Source organism: Sinocyclocheilus grahami, unplaced genomic scaffold, assembly GCF_001515645.1.
Source record: "Sinocyclocheilus grahami isolate Dianchi unplaced genomic scaffold, SAMN03320097.WGS_v1.1 scaffold153.1, whole genome shotgun sequence".
NCBI lineage: Eukaryota > Metazoa > Chordata > Actinopteri > Cypriniformes > Cyprinidae > Sinocyclocheilus > Sinocyclocheilus grahami.
The window spans coordinates 276,587-290,005 of record NW_015505332.1 but is presented as its reverse complement, the minus strand read 5'-3'; the positions used below and the strand labels follow the sequence as shown (position 1 = coordinate 290,005).

Below are 13,419 nucleotides of genomic sequence, written 5' to 3'. Positions count from 1 at the left end.
GTACTTTGTAATGAAAGGTTCACTGTCTAATGAAAAGACTATTATTCGTCTATGACATCCAGGGTTAACATAATTCAGCATATTAATATATATATTGATTACTTTCATTTTCACATAATACTTCAATAAAATTACACAACAATATCATCATAGTTGAGGTTCTGAAACGAAACTGGTACAAAAAAAAGGTTGCATGATCACGCTGCCATATGTAACTCCTTATATTCATTATAACATATCATATTATAAGGGCATCACTGCAAGAAACTTTCACAGGATCCATTCGATATTGCATTTTTTTAAAAATCCAAACAAACAATAATACTCTGTATTTTTTATTTTTATTTGATGTTTACCAATGCAGCTAACTGTTAATAAATGGAACCTTACTGTAAAGTGTTACCAGTTAAGAAAATTACATTTGCCAGCCAAAAACAGGTTTCACAATGTTTCTCAATCAACAGAGAAATTAGATATACCAAGAGGAAATGCACTTACTGAATATAAAAAAGATATCATGATAATATCATTATAATTCAGTTCCGTGCTGCTGTCAGAAGAAGTGCCATTAGCAGTAAGTGTTTAGTAGTGGATACTGAGTAAGAGAGTAGTCAACTCGGAGTGGTTTGAGGTTTTTTAGTCTTCCTTCCTGCTGCGCTCAAGAAGGTCAGTTCAGAGGAAGTGAGATTCAGTCACTTGCTGTTTTTTCGGTAGCTGATCAGAACAGGTTCTGTACCCTAAAACATCCGTTAAGATGGCAGGATTGTTTAGGATCTGGATATTTATGGTTCTCCTCTTGGGATTGATAGATCCATCTCAGGCCTCTCTGCGTCCTCGCATGTCATTCTCTCAGGGTAAGTGAAGCTCGGATTGAAAGATGATAGCGAGACATATTCTACTGGTGCAAAAACTCACACTTACAGCGATTGTCAGATGTGCATCTTGAGGGCAAAGGATATTAGTCATTTGTAACCACATTTCCGTCAGAATGTGTTTCCATATGAATAATTGAGAAATTAATTGTTATAAAGTAGTTTGGTCCTCTGACTTCTATGCAAATACAAAAAAAATCAGCTCAACTTTGGTACAAGAAAATAATTCAGTATGTTTTATTCATGAATCACAAGCAAAATCTTCGCATTTGATTCACAGTAAATTTAAACTCATTTCATAAATATGACCCATGTTCAGATGACCAAATAGCACAGTCATGTTGGGCAAACACACATTCTGTGTAAGTTTTGTAATCTTTCTTCTCTAAACGTGTGAGTTGTGGCTTTGTTTGTTTTTATCCATTACTGTTGTTCTGCAAATGCTTGATGGTCTAAATGCTGCTCGCTTGAAACCACCGCTGACTGATTATCTGCACTACACTCTCAAAGGCCTGCTGCTGCAGAGAAGCATGTCTTAAGACTGTGGTTAGTTTTTGCTTTAGAGTATATCAGACATCAGTGAGGACAATTAGATAAAAGACTTTTCTACAGATCAATAAACGCCATAAAATGTCAGGATTTTTTGACACTGTCAGGGGTTTTACGTATGACTAATAGGTTTATTTATTTGGAAGAGGAACTGCTTTGAAACTGTTCTGACATACACTTCCATTTTAAAGAATCATTATTTTTAAGAAAGTAATATTATTTAGCATGGATGCATTTAATTCTTTAAAAGTCAGACATTTAAGATGTTGAACTAAATGCTGTTTTTTAACCTCAAATAATCTTCAAAAGAGATCTCCACATAAATATTAAGCAGCACAACAGTTTTCAGCATTGATAATAATAAGAAATGTTACCTGAGGAGCAAATCAGCATATTGGAATGATTTCTGAAGGATCATGTGACACTATAATGTAATGGCTGTTGAAAATTTAGCTTTGCCAGAACAGTAATAAATTGCATTTTAAAATAGGCCTATATTAAAATACAAAACACTTATTTTAAATTGTAGTAATATTTCAAAATATTACTGCTTTTACTGTATTTTTCATAAAAAAAAAATGCAGCCTTGGTGAGCAAAAGAGGTTTCATTTGAAAACATAAAAAAACATTACCTACTCTAAACGTTTGAACTGTACATACGTATGTATAACTTTTTGATGTTAGAAACAAGACGCTTACATATATTAAAATTAGGCTTGGTACACCACATTGAGGTTTCTCAGTGCCATTGTTTAGAAACATTTATGAAGCTGTTTTGGACATCAACCTCAAGTTAAAGCAATAAAAATAATCAGGGTCGTCATTTATCATCTAATGTTAATGATGCATTCTCTAAGAGAGTTTGGCTGACCAGACAACACAGCGAAATCATATAGCCGTATTTCTGTTTGTCTGTATGTGCAGTATTGCTAAACCTCAGCTCATGGGCCTTGCTTATTTCCTCAGATCAAAAAGAGGAAAAGAGTGTCAGTGTTGTGGTTTCATTGCTTAACTGTGAATATAATCACTGTTTAAAGGTCAAAAGCAAATAAAGATGTTTAAAAGAAATGGGTGAAAAAAATCAGTTTGTGTAAAATACATGTGCCAGTCTCTCAGAAATGTAGGGGTCAAGGTTTATCTGGTTGCTTTTTCTTCCACAGGAAGCTCAGAGCGTCTCTTGGGCATCTACCACAGCTCTACTGTGAAGAACACCAACACTCTGCTGCTCAGCACTGATGCTGACACACTGTTTGTTGGTGCTCAGGATGCTCTGCTCTCTCTGGATGTCAGTCAGTCTGATAGTATTACACTCAAAGACAAGGTGAGAAAGATTGTGTAACCCTTCAGGAATATTGTGCTATATATTTCAGATTACACTCTCTAAACTTCTGTCATGAAGATCACCCTAGACTTGGAGGGGAAATTACATAATTAAAAATGTTACACTTTTTTACAGTTGGAATGGGCAGCATCTCCACAAAATATGAAAACCTGTACAGTGGCCTCAAGGACGGTATGTAGGCTACCATTCCTAACATTCACTTTAAATTTCCTTTACTAAATGTAAATGTCAATGTCAATGGCAAATTTCCAAGCTGATAAAAAGGAGAAATATATACTGTGTATATATATATATGTATATATATATATATATTAGTGCTGTCACTAATTATTAAGGATTAATTAATAATTAATCGCATCCAAAATAAAAGTTTTTGTTTACATAGTATGTGTGTGTACTGTGTACTATTATTTTATTTATATAAATACACATCCATGCATGTATATGTCTAAGAAAATATGTTAAGAAAATTTATATATATATATATATATATATATATATATATGTATATATATAAAAAAAAATGCAGCCTTGGTGAGCAAAAGAGGTTTCATTTGAAAACATAAAAAAACATTACCTACTCTAAACGTTTGAACTGTACATACGTATGTATAACTTTTTGATGTTAGAAACAAGACGCTTACATATATTAAAATTAGGCTTGGTACACCACATTGAGGTTTCTCAGTGCCATTGTTTAGAAACATTTATGAAGCTGTTTTGGACATCAACCTCAAGTTAAAGCAATAAAAATAATCAGGGTCGTCATTTATCATCTAATGTTAATGATGCATTCTCTAAGAGAGTTTGGCTGACCAGACAACACAGCGAAATCATATAGTCGTATTTCTGTTTGTCTGTATGTGCAGTATTGCTAAACCTCAGCTCATGGGCCTTGCTTATTTCCTCAGATCAAAAAGAGGAAAAGAGTGTCAGTGTTGTGGTTTCATTGCTTAACTGTGAATATAATCACTGTTTAAAGGTCAAAAGCAAATAAAGATGTTTAAAAGAAATGGGTGAAGAAAAATCAGTTTGTGTAAAATACATGTGCCAGTCTCTCAGAAATGTAGGGGTCAAGGTTTATCTGGTTGCTTTTTCTTCCACAGGAAGCTCAGAGCGTCTCTTGGGCATCTACCACAGCTCTACTGTGAAGAACACCAACACTCTGCTGCTCAGCACTGATGCTGACACACTGTTTGTTGGTGCTCAGGATGCTCTGCTCTCTCTGGATGTCAGTCAGTCTGATAGTATTACACTCAAAGACAAGGTGAGAAAGATTGTGTAACCCTTCAGGAATATTGTGCTATATATTTCAGATTACACTCTCTAAACTTCTGTCATGAAGATCACCCTAGACTTGGAGGGGAAATTACATAATTAAAAATGTTACACTTTTTTACAGTTGGAATGGGCAGCATCTCCACAAAATATGAAAACCTGTACAGTGGCCTCAAGGACGGTATGTAGGCTACCATTCCTAACATTCACTTTAAATTTCCTTTACTAAATGTAAATGTCAATGTCAATGGCAAATTTCCAAGCTGATAAAAAGGAGAAATATATACTGTGTATATATATATATGTATATATATATATATATTAGTGCTGTCACTAATTATTAAGGATTAATTAATAATTAATCGCATCCAAAATAAAAGTTTTTGTTTACATAGTATGTGTGTGTACTGTTGCTTAAAAAACACCTAAAAAGGGACCGTGCTCTGATTTGGATCATATCTCATGGTAACCTACCTGACTATGTATGTTCATTACATTGGTTCAAATCAGTACATTGCAAAGGTCATAAAAATATCATATGTATATATATATATACAAATAGAAATATGTCTTTAATGTCACTTTTGATCAATTTAATGCATCCTTGCTGAATAAAAGTAATAATTTTTTTCCAAAAAAAGTCTTACTGACCCCAAACCTTTGAACAGTATTTATTGTTACAAAATCTTTATATTTCAGATAAATGCTGTTTGTTTTAACTTTCTATTCATTAAAGAATCCTGAAAAAAAAGTTTTACACAACTGTTTTCAACACTGATAATAATAATGTTTTTTGAGCAAAAAAAATAAGCATATTGCTACATTGTAACACTTAAGACTGGAGTAATGATGCTAAAAATTCTGCTATATATATATATATATAAAACACATATAATTTTTTATATTTATTTTTACAGTGAGGAGGATATGATTGGTCATGCAGCAGCACAGATAAACACCACAAAGACATCTGAAATCTGTCACGAGATAACAAGTCTGAAGTTGTGGAAACGTCAAAAACAGGAAGCCCTGTCTGTCCCTTGAAAATCACCTTCCTTGGAGAGCCTGTAAAAATAAATTAATAAAATTATTTGTATATAAAGCTAAAAACAATAAAGCAAAATGTTCTTAAATTTTTTTTTTAGGTGTTTTTTAATGTGAGTCGCTATTACCATTACCTTTCTCCACAAAGGCTGGTATGGCAGTTCTACTTCTGACACTGGAAATGTTCCTGTGCACATCGGGCACTGGGCTTCAAGTGCGTTCACATTAAAGACAAAAATGTATGCAGGACAAATTTTGTAAAATAGGAATTGATAATTGACCATGTTCGCTTTAGCTTTTGCTTGTGTACCTCCTGAGGGGGATTGCAACATTGGATGATGTTGAATGAGGTCTAAGGTTTTGCCTGTCTGTCCCTTGAAAATCACCTTCCTTGGAGAGCCTGTAAAAATAAATTAATAAAATTATTTGTATATAAAGCTAAAAACAATAAAGCAAAATGTTCTTAAATTTTTTTTTTAGGTGTTTTTTAATGTGAGTCGCTATTACCATTACCTTTCTCCACAAAGGCTGGTATGGCAGTTCTACTTCTGACACTGGAAATGTTCCTGTGCACATCGGGCACTGGGCTTCAAGTGCGTTCACATTAAAGACAAAATGTATGCAGGACAAATTTTGTAAAATAGGAATTGATAATTGACCATGTTCGCTTTAGCTTTTGCTTGTGTACCTCCTGAGGGGGATTGCAACATTGGATGATGTTGAATGAGGTCTAAGGTTTTGCCTTGAAGATGTTGCCTCCTCTATCAACACCAAATCTTCTTCCTGCAAACAGAAAAGAAAAATGTGATGTTGTACTGATAGAATTCTAGGCTGTTGGGAGTAGTCACAAATAAAAACACCCCTTAGAAGTCAGGGGCATATTGAAATGTGGAAGTTAGTTCATTAAAAGGTCTTCAAAGCAAAGTCTCTGCAAGGCTACAGTGGTACTGGCTGACAAGTCCTGATTATCATTCGTTACTATTGAAGCAAGTAATCAAAAAAAGACGGCAGAAAAGAGAGCAACATTTGTGGTTTCGTGATGAGAAGTGTTTGAAGTGCACAAAGAAAAATATGATTTTTCAAAGATTTACACGCACTGCAAATTATTTTGTTTTCAATTTCTTTGCAAACTTTTATTTTTTAATTACAAAATAATTAGTTTGGCTCTCAAACACAGTATGTTTGATTGAATAAAAAATACACAAAATAAACTCCATACCTTGGTGGGCATTAGAGACTTTCAAAAACATTTAAAAAAATCGTATTCCAAACTAGCCCCACCAAAAAAAAAAAAAAAAGGGAATTAAAAACATTTTCATCATTGAAAAGGTGCATTTAAAAAATGCATTGTATGCTTACTCTGTAATAATAGATAGACAAATTGGAATCATGTGATGGACCTTTATTGCCATTCATGTGATGGCAGATTAGTACAAGCTTCATATTTATTATAACATACCTCTTATTTTTTATTTTTATGCTCGTCCATAACAGGATTGTGGCAACTTCATTAGTATTCTGCAGTTTTTCAACTCTACACACCTTTATGTCTGTGGGACAAATGCATATAAACCACAAGCCCTCATAATAGTAAGTTCAAATACATAAATTGCACAGATAGATAGATGGGAATTGAATGGATTGCTCTCTGCTCTAATCAAACTGACATCTCTGTTTTAGCCAGCAAGTTCTCTGAGCGCTAGCAGAGACACAAAGGATGCCAAAAACTGCTGTCCCTCCAGCTCCACCCAGAGGAACACAGCCACTATTGTTGGTGAGAGGGCAGAAACAGCTTTTGGAATGACCTCACCTAATCTAGTGCTCTCACACACTTAACTGTGACCTCTCTAACAGATGAAGAGCTGTATACCGCAACCAAAGTCGGCTACTTTGGGGACAAAGTGATTTCTCGCTGTCACAGCAGAGGAACACGCAATAACTTGGAGCTTCAGAATGTACCAAAATTGCTGCAGGGTTTGTATATTTTTGTCCCAAAAGTAATGCTGCCATAATGCTGACATATACAAAGTTTGATCTTGATGGCCTAGTGGTTATATGGGCCGGTAACACGAGTTGCAGGATTGAATTCATGAAAGGGTCATATAAATGAGTCGCTACTGTAACCTTGAGTGAATTTTCACACTTTGGTTTGTTTTTCTCTTAGAACCTGAATTCATAAGTTCAACACTTGTTGCCAGTGAAGGAAAGATCCTGCTGTTCTTTACTGAGGTTGGGGACTTGACTGGAGACTTATTTCTGAACTCTTTTATTGTGTCTCGTGTGGCACAGGTCTGCACGGTGAGACTTCATTTTTCTCCTATTCTGAATCAGAATGAAGGAAGTTACAAAGACTGGATTATTTGTCAGCAAAACCTCCAAGAACTACAAACATTGAAGTGACCTTTGTGTTCTGTTTAAAATAAATTACAGTAGTTATGATCGCTAAATTATAGATTTCTGTGTAGCCTAACTTTACAGACTTCTCCTATATTTTGTACGTGCAAATGTGGACAGATTTGGGGCGTTTTACTAGCAAATACTAATCCAGTTTTTTTGCTTAAAAAAACACAATCATAATTAATTGACTATTGACGCTAGTTGCCGAAAAAGTTAGAACCAGCAACAGTTGGAGTTGACAAAAAAAAAGAAGATATTTTGAGCTGATTTCAGAATAAATATTGTTTTGATTTGCATTCTGAAGTGACGTGACATGTGGCGACCCATACTCAGAATTAGTGCTCTGCATTTACCCATCCAAAGTGCACACACACAGCAGTGAACACACACCGGCAGCCATTTATGCTGCGGCGCCCGGGGAGAAGTTGGGGGTTTGGTGCCTTGTATTGAAGGTGGGAGAGAGCGCTGTACATTCACTCCCCCCACCTACAATCCCTGCCGGCACGAGACTCGAACCCACAACCTTTGGGTTATGAGTCCGACTCTCTAACCATTAGGCCACGACTTCCCCACATCTTGAAAGTCCCGTAGTGTGTAAGCTTTAATAATTTGGTAGGCTATACGATGCGCAGATTTTCTCTGTAACCATTTACAAAGTCAGCAAGTATATGATGCATAGTTCAGATTTAAAAAATCGTGTGGTGTATTCCAGCCTTTAGAAGTTTTCAAAATAGGCATGCGTATGTAGAAGCCTATTGCATAAAAAGTTTATGCAACTGCACTTTAACAGTATACTGTAAAAAATAAATATGACCAATAAGTTATGACATGTTTTTACATTACTTTAACTCATCAAAATATGTTAAACAATTTTCAACTTTATTTTATAAGTTGTACAATTCAAGTTTTTGAGACAGTTGAATGTAATTTAATTTGAAATGACTTAAACCGCTTAGTTTATTCTACTTAAAATATAAGGCAGCGGCTTTTTTTTTTTTTACAGTGGATAAGTAACCGAAACAGAGCATATTATCAAATGTTAAGTATCTGAAATACATTATGACTGCTTTTAGACAGGGATATATATTTTTAAAATTCATATCAACCATAAATATTGCAAAAAGATGAACAGATATTGTTTAAGACACTCTATTGACCCCCAGCAAAATTTAACATGAGTATACAAAATTCTAGATGTATAAATAATATAAAATCTAAAAATCTTTTAAATTTTTGTAATGTTTTTGCAAAGGGCATTTTGAACAATATAATTCAAATATATTATATAAAGTATATTTTACTCTCATCTGGGTCAAAAAGACCTGAATAGTACACAAAGGAAGTGGCTGTCTAGTTTTAAAAGTCTCCTCAAAACTTCCTTTTTAATGACTTTTTTTTAATATCAGGATGACAACGGAGGAAGCCTTACCTTACAGAAGCGCTGGACATCCTTTGCTAAGTCTCAGCTGGTCTGCCAACAAGGAGATAAGCTCCAGTTCAACAAGCTGCAGGATATTGTCAAGTTGTCCCCAACGAATGAAGAGTCTCCTGACAACACCCTTTTCTACGGAGTCTTTACCTCACAATGGTGCCGATTATTTAAATCAAACCCGCCATCATGACATATATTCACTGTTCTGAAAGTTCATGTGACATCTGTGTAAACATTTACTTCCCATCTCTCTCTGTCTCTTTTAGGGCAGCTTCATCTGGTCTGTCAGCAGTCTGTGCTTTCAGTCTAACAGATATTAAAGCAGCTTTTTCAGGGGATTACAAGACATTCGATTTGAATGGAAACTACTGGACACGTCAACCAAATGTAGACAGTAAACTCGGCAAGGTAACACAGACTAAGAGAGCCAATAATATATATATATATATATATATACAGTGGGTACGGAAAGTATTCAGACCCCCTTACATTTTACATTAATGAGGAAAAAAAAATAACTGAAATGATTTTAGCAAATGGCTGCAATATCACAAAGAGTGAAAAATTTAAGGGGGTCTGAATACTTTCCGTACCCACTGTATATATATATATATTACATTTTAAATTATTTACAGTATATTAAAATATATAATTTTTTATTAAATTATTCAAATAATATTAAACTTATTTTTGCAATTCCATTTGGTGCCACAGATTATACACTACACCGTAAAAGTCAACATTTAATTATATTGGGAACCCACATATTGTATTTCTTAATTAGCGAAGTACAATCGATTCTAAAGCAAACAGAGCAATGTTTGCAAAGTGACACAGTGTTTACACTTCTCATGAAATCCTCTGCCAATGGTTTAATTATAGTAACAAATTAAACTGGGACCAGAGAACATATTTTAACGTTCAGACAGCTTTAACCACTGTGTAACCAGATTTATCTTATATCTTCACAGTGTGGATTATTCAATGACAATGACCGTGTGTTAAACATTGTAAAAAAGAGCTTCCTGACTGAAAAAGCTGTGCGTCCTGTGGGGAAGAAACTGATTTTCTCCTCAAAAGAAGAGCGATATAGGCGTCTAGCTGTTCAGAGAACTCAAGCTGCAAATGGACACAGCTACACCATCCTTTACCTGCTCACCGGTACACACATAATTAATGCAGATCGTACTGATTTAGTTGATAATTTCTCATGTTTATTTGTGTATGGCCTGATGCCCATTTCTGTTTTCTTCAGAATCTGGCTTTCTTCATAAAGTCGTACTGCTGGCTAAAGGTCCTCATATCATCGAAGAAATTCAGATATTTAAGCAATCACAGACTGTGAAAAACATCCTTCTCTCTACCAGCAAGGTTTTTTGTCTTGTATCTTATTGTGAATGATTTGCATTTCGTTTTTGAGACTAGTTTTTTGTTATAACTCGACCCTCCTGTATTACCAAACTAGGTCTTGGAACAGAGCCATAATTTGTTAGATGTATAATGTGATCAGGTTTCAAGTAATGGTCTTTGTAAATTATAGGGTGTGCTGTTTATCGGCTCTTCTGAGGGTGTCTTCAGAGTGCCTGTATCCAACTGCTCAGCTTATCCAAACTGTGCAGAGTGTGTGTTGGCACGTGACCCGTTCTGTGGATGGGACTCAGAGACCAGAGCCTGTGCTACTGTGTCCAGAATGGGGTCTAACCTGTGAGTTTTCTGTTCAGTACCAATATCTGAAATTAAAGTTAAGATCTTGGACAGTCATACTCATCACTAAATGGGCCAAAAACCACCCACTTAAAAAGCAAAGGTCAGTCTGACCCAGTGTTATTTTTGTATTATTTATATACAATTTTTTATTATTATTTTTGATTTAGTTAGTTGCCAGGGCAATGTTTCTATTTTTCTTCCAGAATTGTTTATCTAATATTTTATTTTATTTTATTTCAATTAACATGAAAACATAAAAAAGTTAATTTTTAGATATTTAATAGTTTTAGTGTTACCAAAAACCACACTGGTCTGACTGAGATGAAAAGTGGTACTTTTCCTTTTTTTTTTCTTCTTTTTTGTAGAGGTGTGGTGATCTGAAATTACAGATACCTCACTACTAGTCCTATATTTTTGTGTCTCAAACACAGACGGCAGGACGTGGAAAGCGGAAATGTCAATGAACAGTGCACAGAGCTCAACAATACTGCTGCTACAGGTAAACACGTTTTCTGTGACCCATAAGACTTTGACATAACCAAACTCAGAGTGTTCTTTGCAACTACATGGTGTTTATTTGTGAAGGTGCCAGATTTTCCATTCATAATCGCCAACAAGCAGTGGAAGTTTCTTGCTTAATGTAAAATTCTAGTATGAAATGTTTTCACATCCAGGTAGCTTAAAGTATTTTAAGCAAAAAAGTAAATTTTGCTCAAATTGACTCACCATCAGGCCATCCAAGATGTAGATGAGTTTGTTTCTTCATCAGAAGAGATTTGGAAATATTTTGTATTCCATCACTTGCTCATTAATGGATCCTCTGCAGTGAATGTGTGCCATTATTATGGACTGGTATTACAGTTTAAAGTTTTAAAACGCATTAATAATGGATTTGTTATATACAAGCATGCAGCTTTTCACTTCACAAGATGTTAACTTATAGACTGGAGTCGTGTGGACTTGATTACTCTGATGTTTTTATCAGCTGTTTGAACTCTCATTCTGACGGCACCCATTCACTGCAGAGGATCCATTGGTGAGCAGGTGATGTAATCTCCAAATCTGTTCTGATGAAAAAACTAAGTAATCTACATCTCAGATGAGTGCATTTTCGGGTGAACTATTCAATTATGAGTTTAGTTGCACTGAATGTGTAACTGTAATATTTGATAAAACTGATACCTTTGTCTTTCTCCAGTGACACGGATTGCCCAGTTAAATTATATTGTGGTTCTACCATGTCACTCGAGGTCCAGACTGGCAGAGGTGACTTGGAGGTTTTCAAACAACAGCATCGTTCCTCAGTTTCCGTACAGGCAGTGGGCAGACGGCAGTCTTGTTTTCATCGTCACTCCAGAGACCGTGAACACCTACCACTGCATGTCTGAGGAACTGGGTTTCAAGCAAACCATCGCCGCCTTCGCTGTAACTCTCCCTGTCATCCCTCGTTCTTTCCCTCCTCCATCACATCAGCAACCTGACATCACCCTGGACTCTGATGAGGGCACAAAAACAGAGCCCATCCCTGATTACTACACAACAATTGAGTTTGATGAATCTGAACCTACAAAAGGGGAAAAGATGGATGCATTTATTACACCAGACAAGACCAGTGAGAAAAAAGCCAGGACTAATCATCAGTCTACTAAAACCATGAACACTGCAGGAAAAGACGCTGTTTGCATCGCACAGAAGAGTTACTATACTGAAATGGTTGCTTTTTGCTTCTTGTTTGTCATTTGTCTCTTTGTATTCATTGCTTTTGTGGTCCTTTGGAGGCACAGCATGAGGTGCAACAAAACCACCCCTCAGAAACAACCTAAGGACACGGAATCAGACAATATCTGGCAAACAGAACTGGAAGAAAAGAAAAGCTGAGCCCAAAAACCAGCAGGATCTATATTGGAAGATTACACAAACTAAAGAATGATTCTTGACCCTCATTTAGTTTGAAAAAATAACAATGTGATCGCTAGAATGTTACATAATATTTATAATCATTTGATTTTATTTATGATTTGAGGTAATCATGTTTGTTTTGTCAAAACCATTGTTCAGTCAACGCTGAAATCCAAATTAAGATTTTTTTTTAGGATTTTAAGGTAAGCTTGTTTGCAAAAAAGGCATATTACATAATTCGATGATGCCATGTTTTTAAAAAATTAAGAAAAACTTGTTTTTTCACAATGTATAAATAAAAGAATAAAGACTTTATATACAGGTGCATCTCAATAAATTAGAATGTCATGGAAAAGTTCATTTATTTCAGTAATTCAACTCAAATTGTGAAACTCGTGTATTAAATAAATTCAATGCACACAGACTGAAGTAGTTAGTAACAAATTAGAATACTTCATAAGAGCAATAAAAAAAAAATATGTTTAGTGAATTGTTGGCCTTCTGGAAAGTATGTCCATTTACTGTACATGCACGCAATACTTGGTAGGGGCTCCTTTCATAGATTCTTTATGAGGTTCAGGTCTGGTGAGTTTGCTGGCCAGTCAAGCACACCAGAGGTTCATGTTTATATAATTTTATGAGGATATGTAAATGATGGTCTGTTGTGGTTGAAGATCTAAGCTCATAAACTTCAGTTCTCAGTGTAGCCTTGATTGCAAAATAAAGATGGGATCTAGGAAAATCTTCTCTTTTGATTTCAGGATGAAACCGATGTCGACCCTTACGGCAGTGACTCCAGTCTCCTGAAGGTTGGGGTGGATTGTGTCTCCAACCCCTGAATGGCCACACAGTTATGGCCAAGGTTTCTCTAGTCAAAAGTTTAATCATCATATAGGCTA

At 35.3% G+C, this 13,419-nt stretch overlaps 1 protein-coding gene and 2 long non-coding RNA genes across 3 annotated transcripts; 1 reads left to right on the top strand and 2 right to left on the bottom strand.

Moving 5' to 3' along the window:
* Nucleotides 1-722: 722 nt before the first annotated feature.
* On the top strand, nt 723-12,825 carry sema4aa (sema domain, immunoglobulin domain (Ig), transmembrane domain (TM) and short cytoplasmic domain, (semaphorin) 4Aa). The gene is made up of 14 exons (XM_016281935.1): nt 723-854; nt 2,582-2,742; nt 2,878-2,934; nt 6,580-6,675; nt 6,766-6,859; nt 6,940-7,059; nt 7,250-7,383; nt 8,889-9,070; nt 9,181-9,322; nt 9,886-10,075; nt 10,170-10,285; nt 10,455-10,618; nt 11,053-11,120; nt 11,820-12,825. The coding sequence occupies exons 1-14, from the start codon at nt 755-757 to the stop codon at nt 12,497-12,499; spliced, it is 2,304 nt and encodes a 767-aa protein (XP_016137421.1). The 5' UTR covers nt 723-754; the 3' UTR covers nt 12,500-12,825.
* On the bottom strand, nt 4,964-5,445 carry LOC107592426 (uncharacterized). Its single transcript, XR_001609979.1, has 3 exons — nt 5,396-5,445; nt 5,220-5,293; nt 4,964-5,106 (listed from the first exon to the last, which is right to left on the bottom strand). It is a non-coding gene; the product is annotated as an uncharacterized lncRNA (long non-coding RNA).
* LOC107592428 (uncharacterized) lies at nt 5,449-5,855 on the bottom strand. Its single transcript, XR_001609980.1, has 3 exons — nt 5,774-5,855; nt 5,599-5,672; nt 5,449-5,485 (listed from the first exon to the last, which is right to left on the bottom strand). It is a non-coding gene; the product is annotated as an uncharacterized lncRNA (long non-coding RNA).
* Nucleotides 12,826-13,419: the final 594 nt, after the last annotated feature.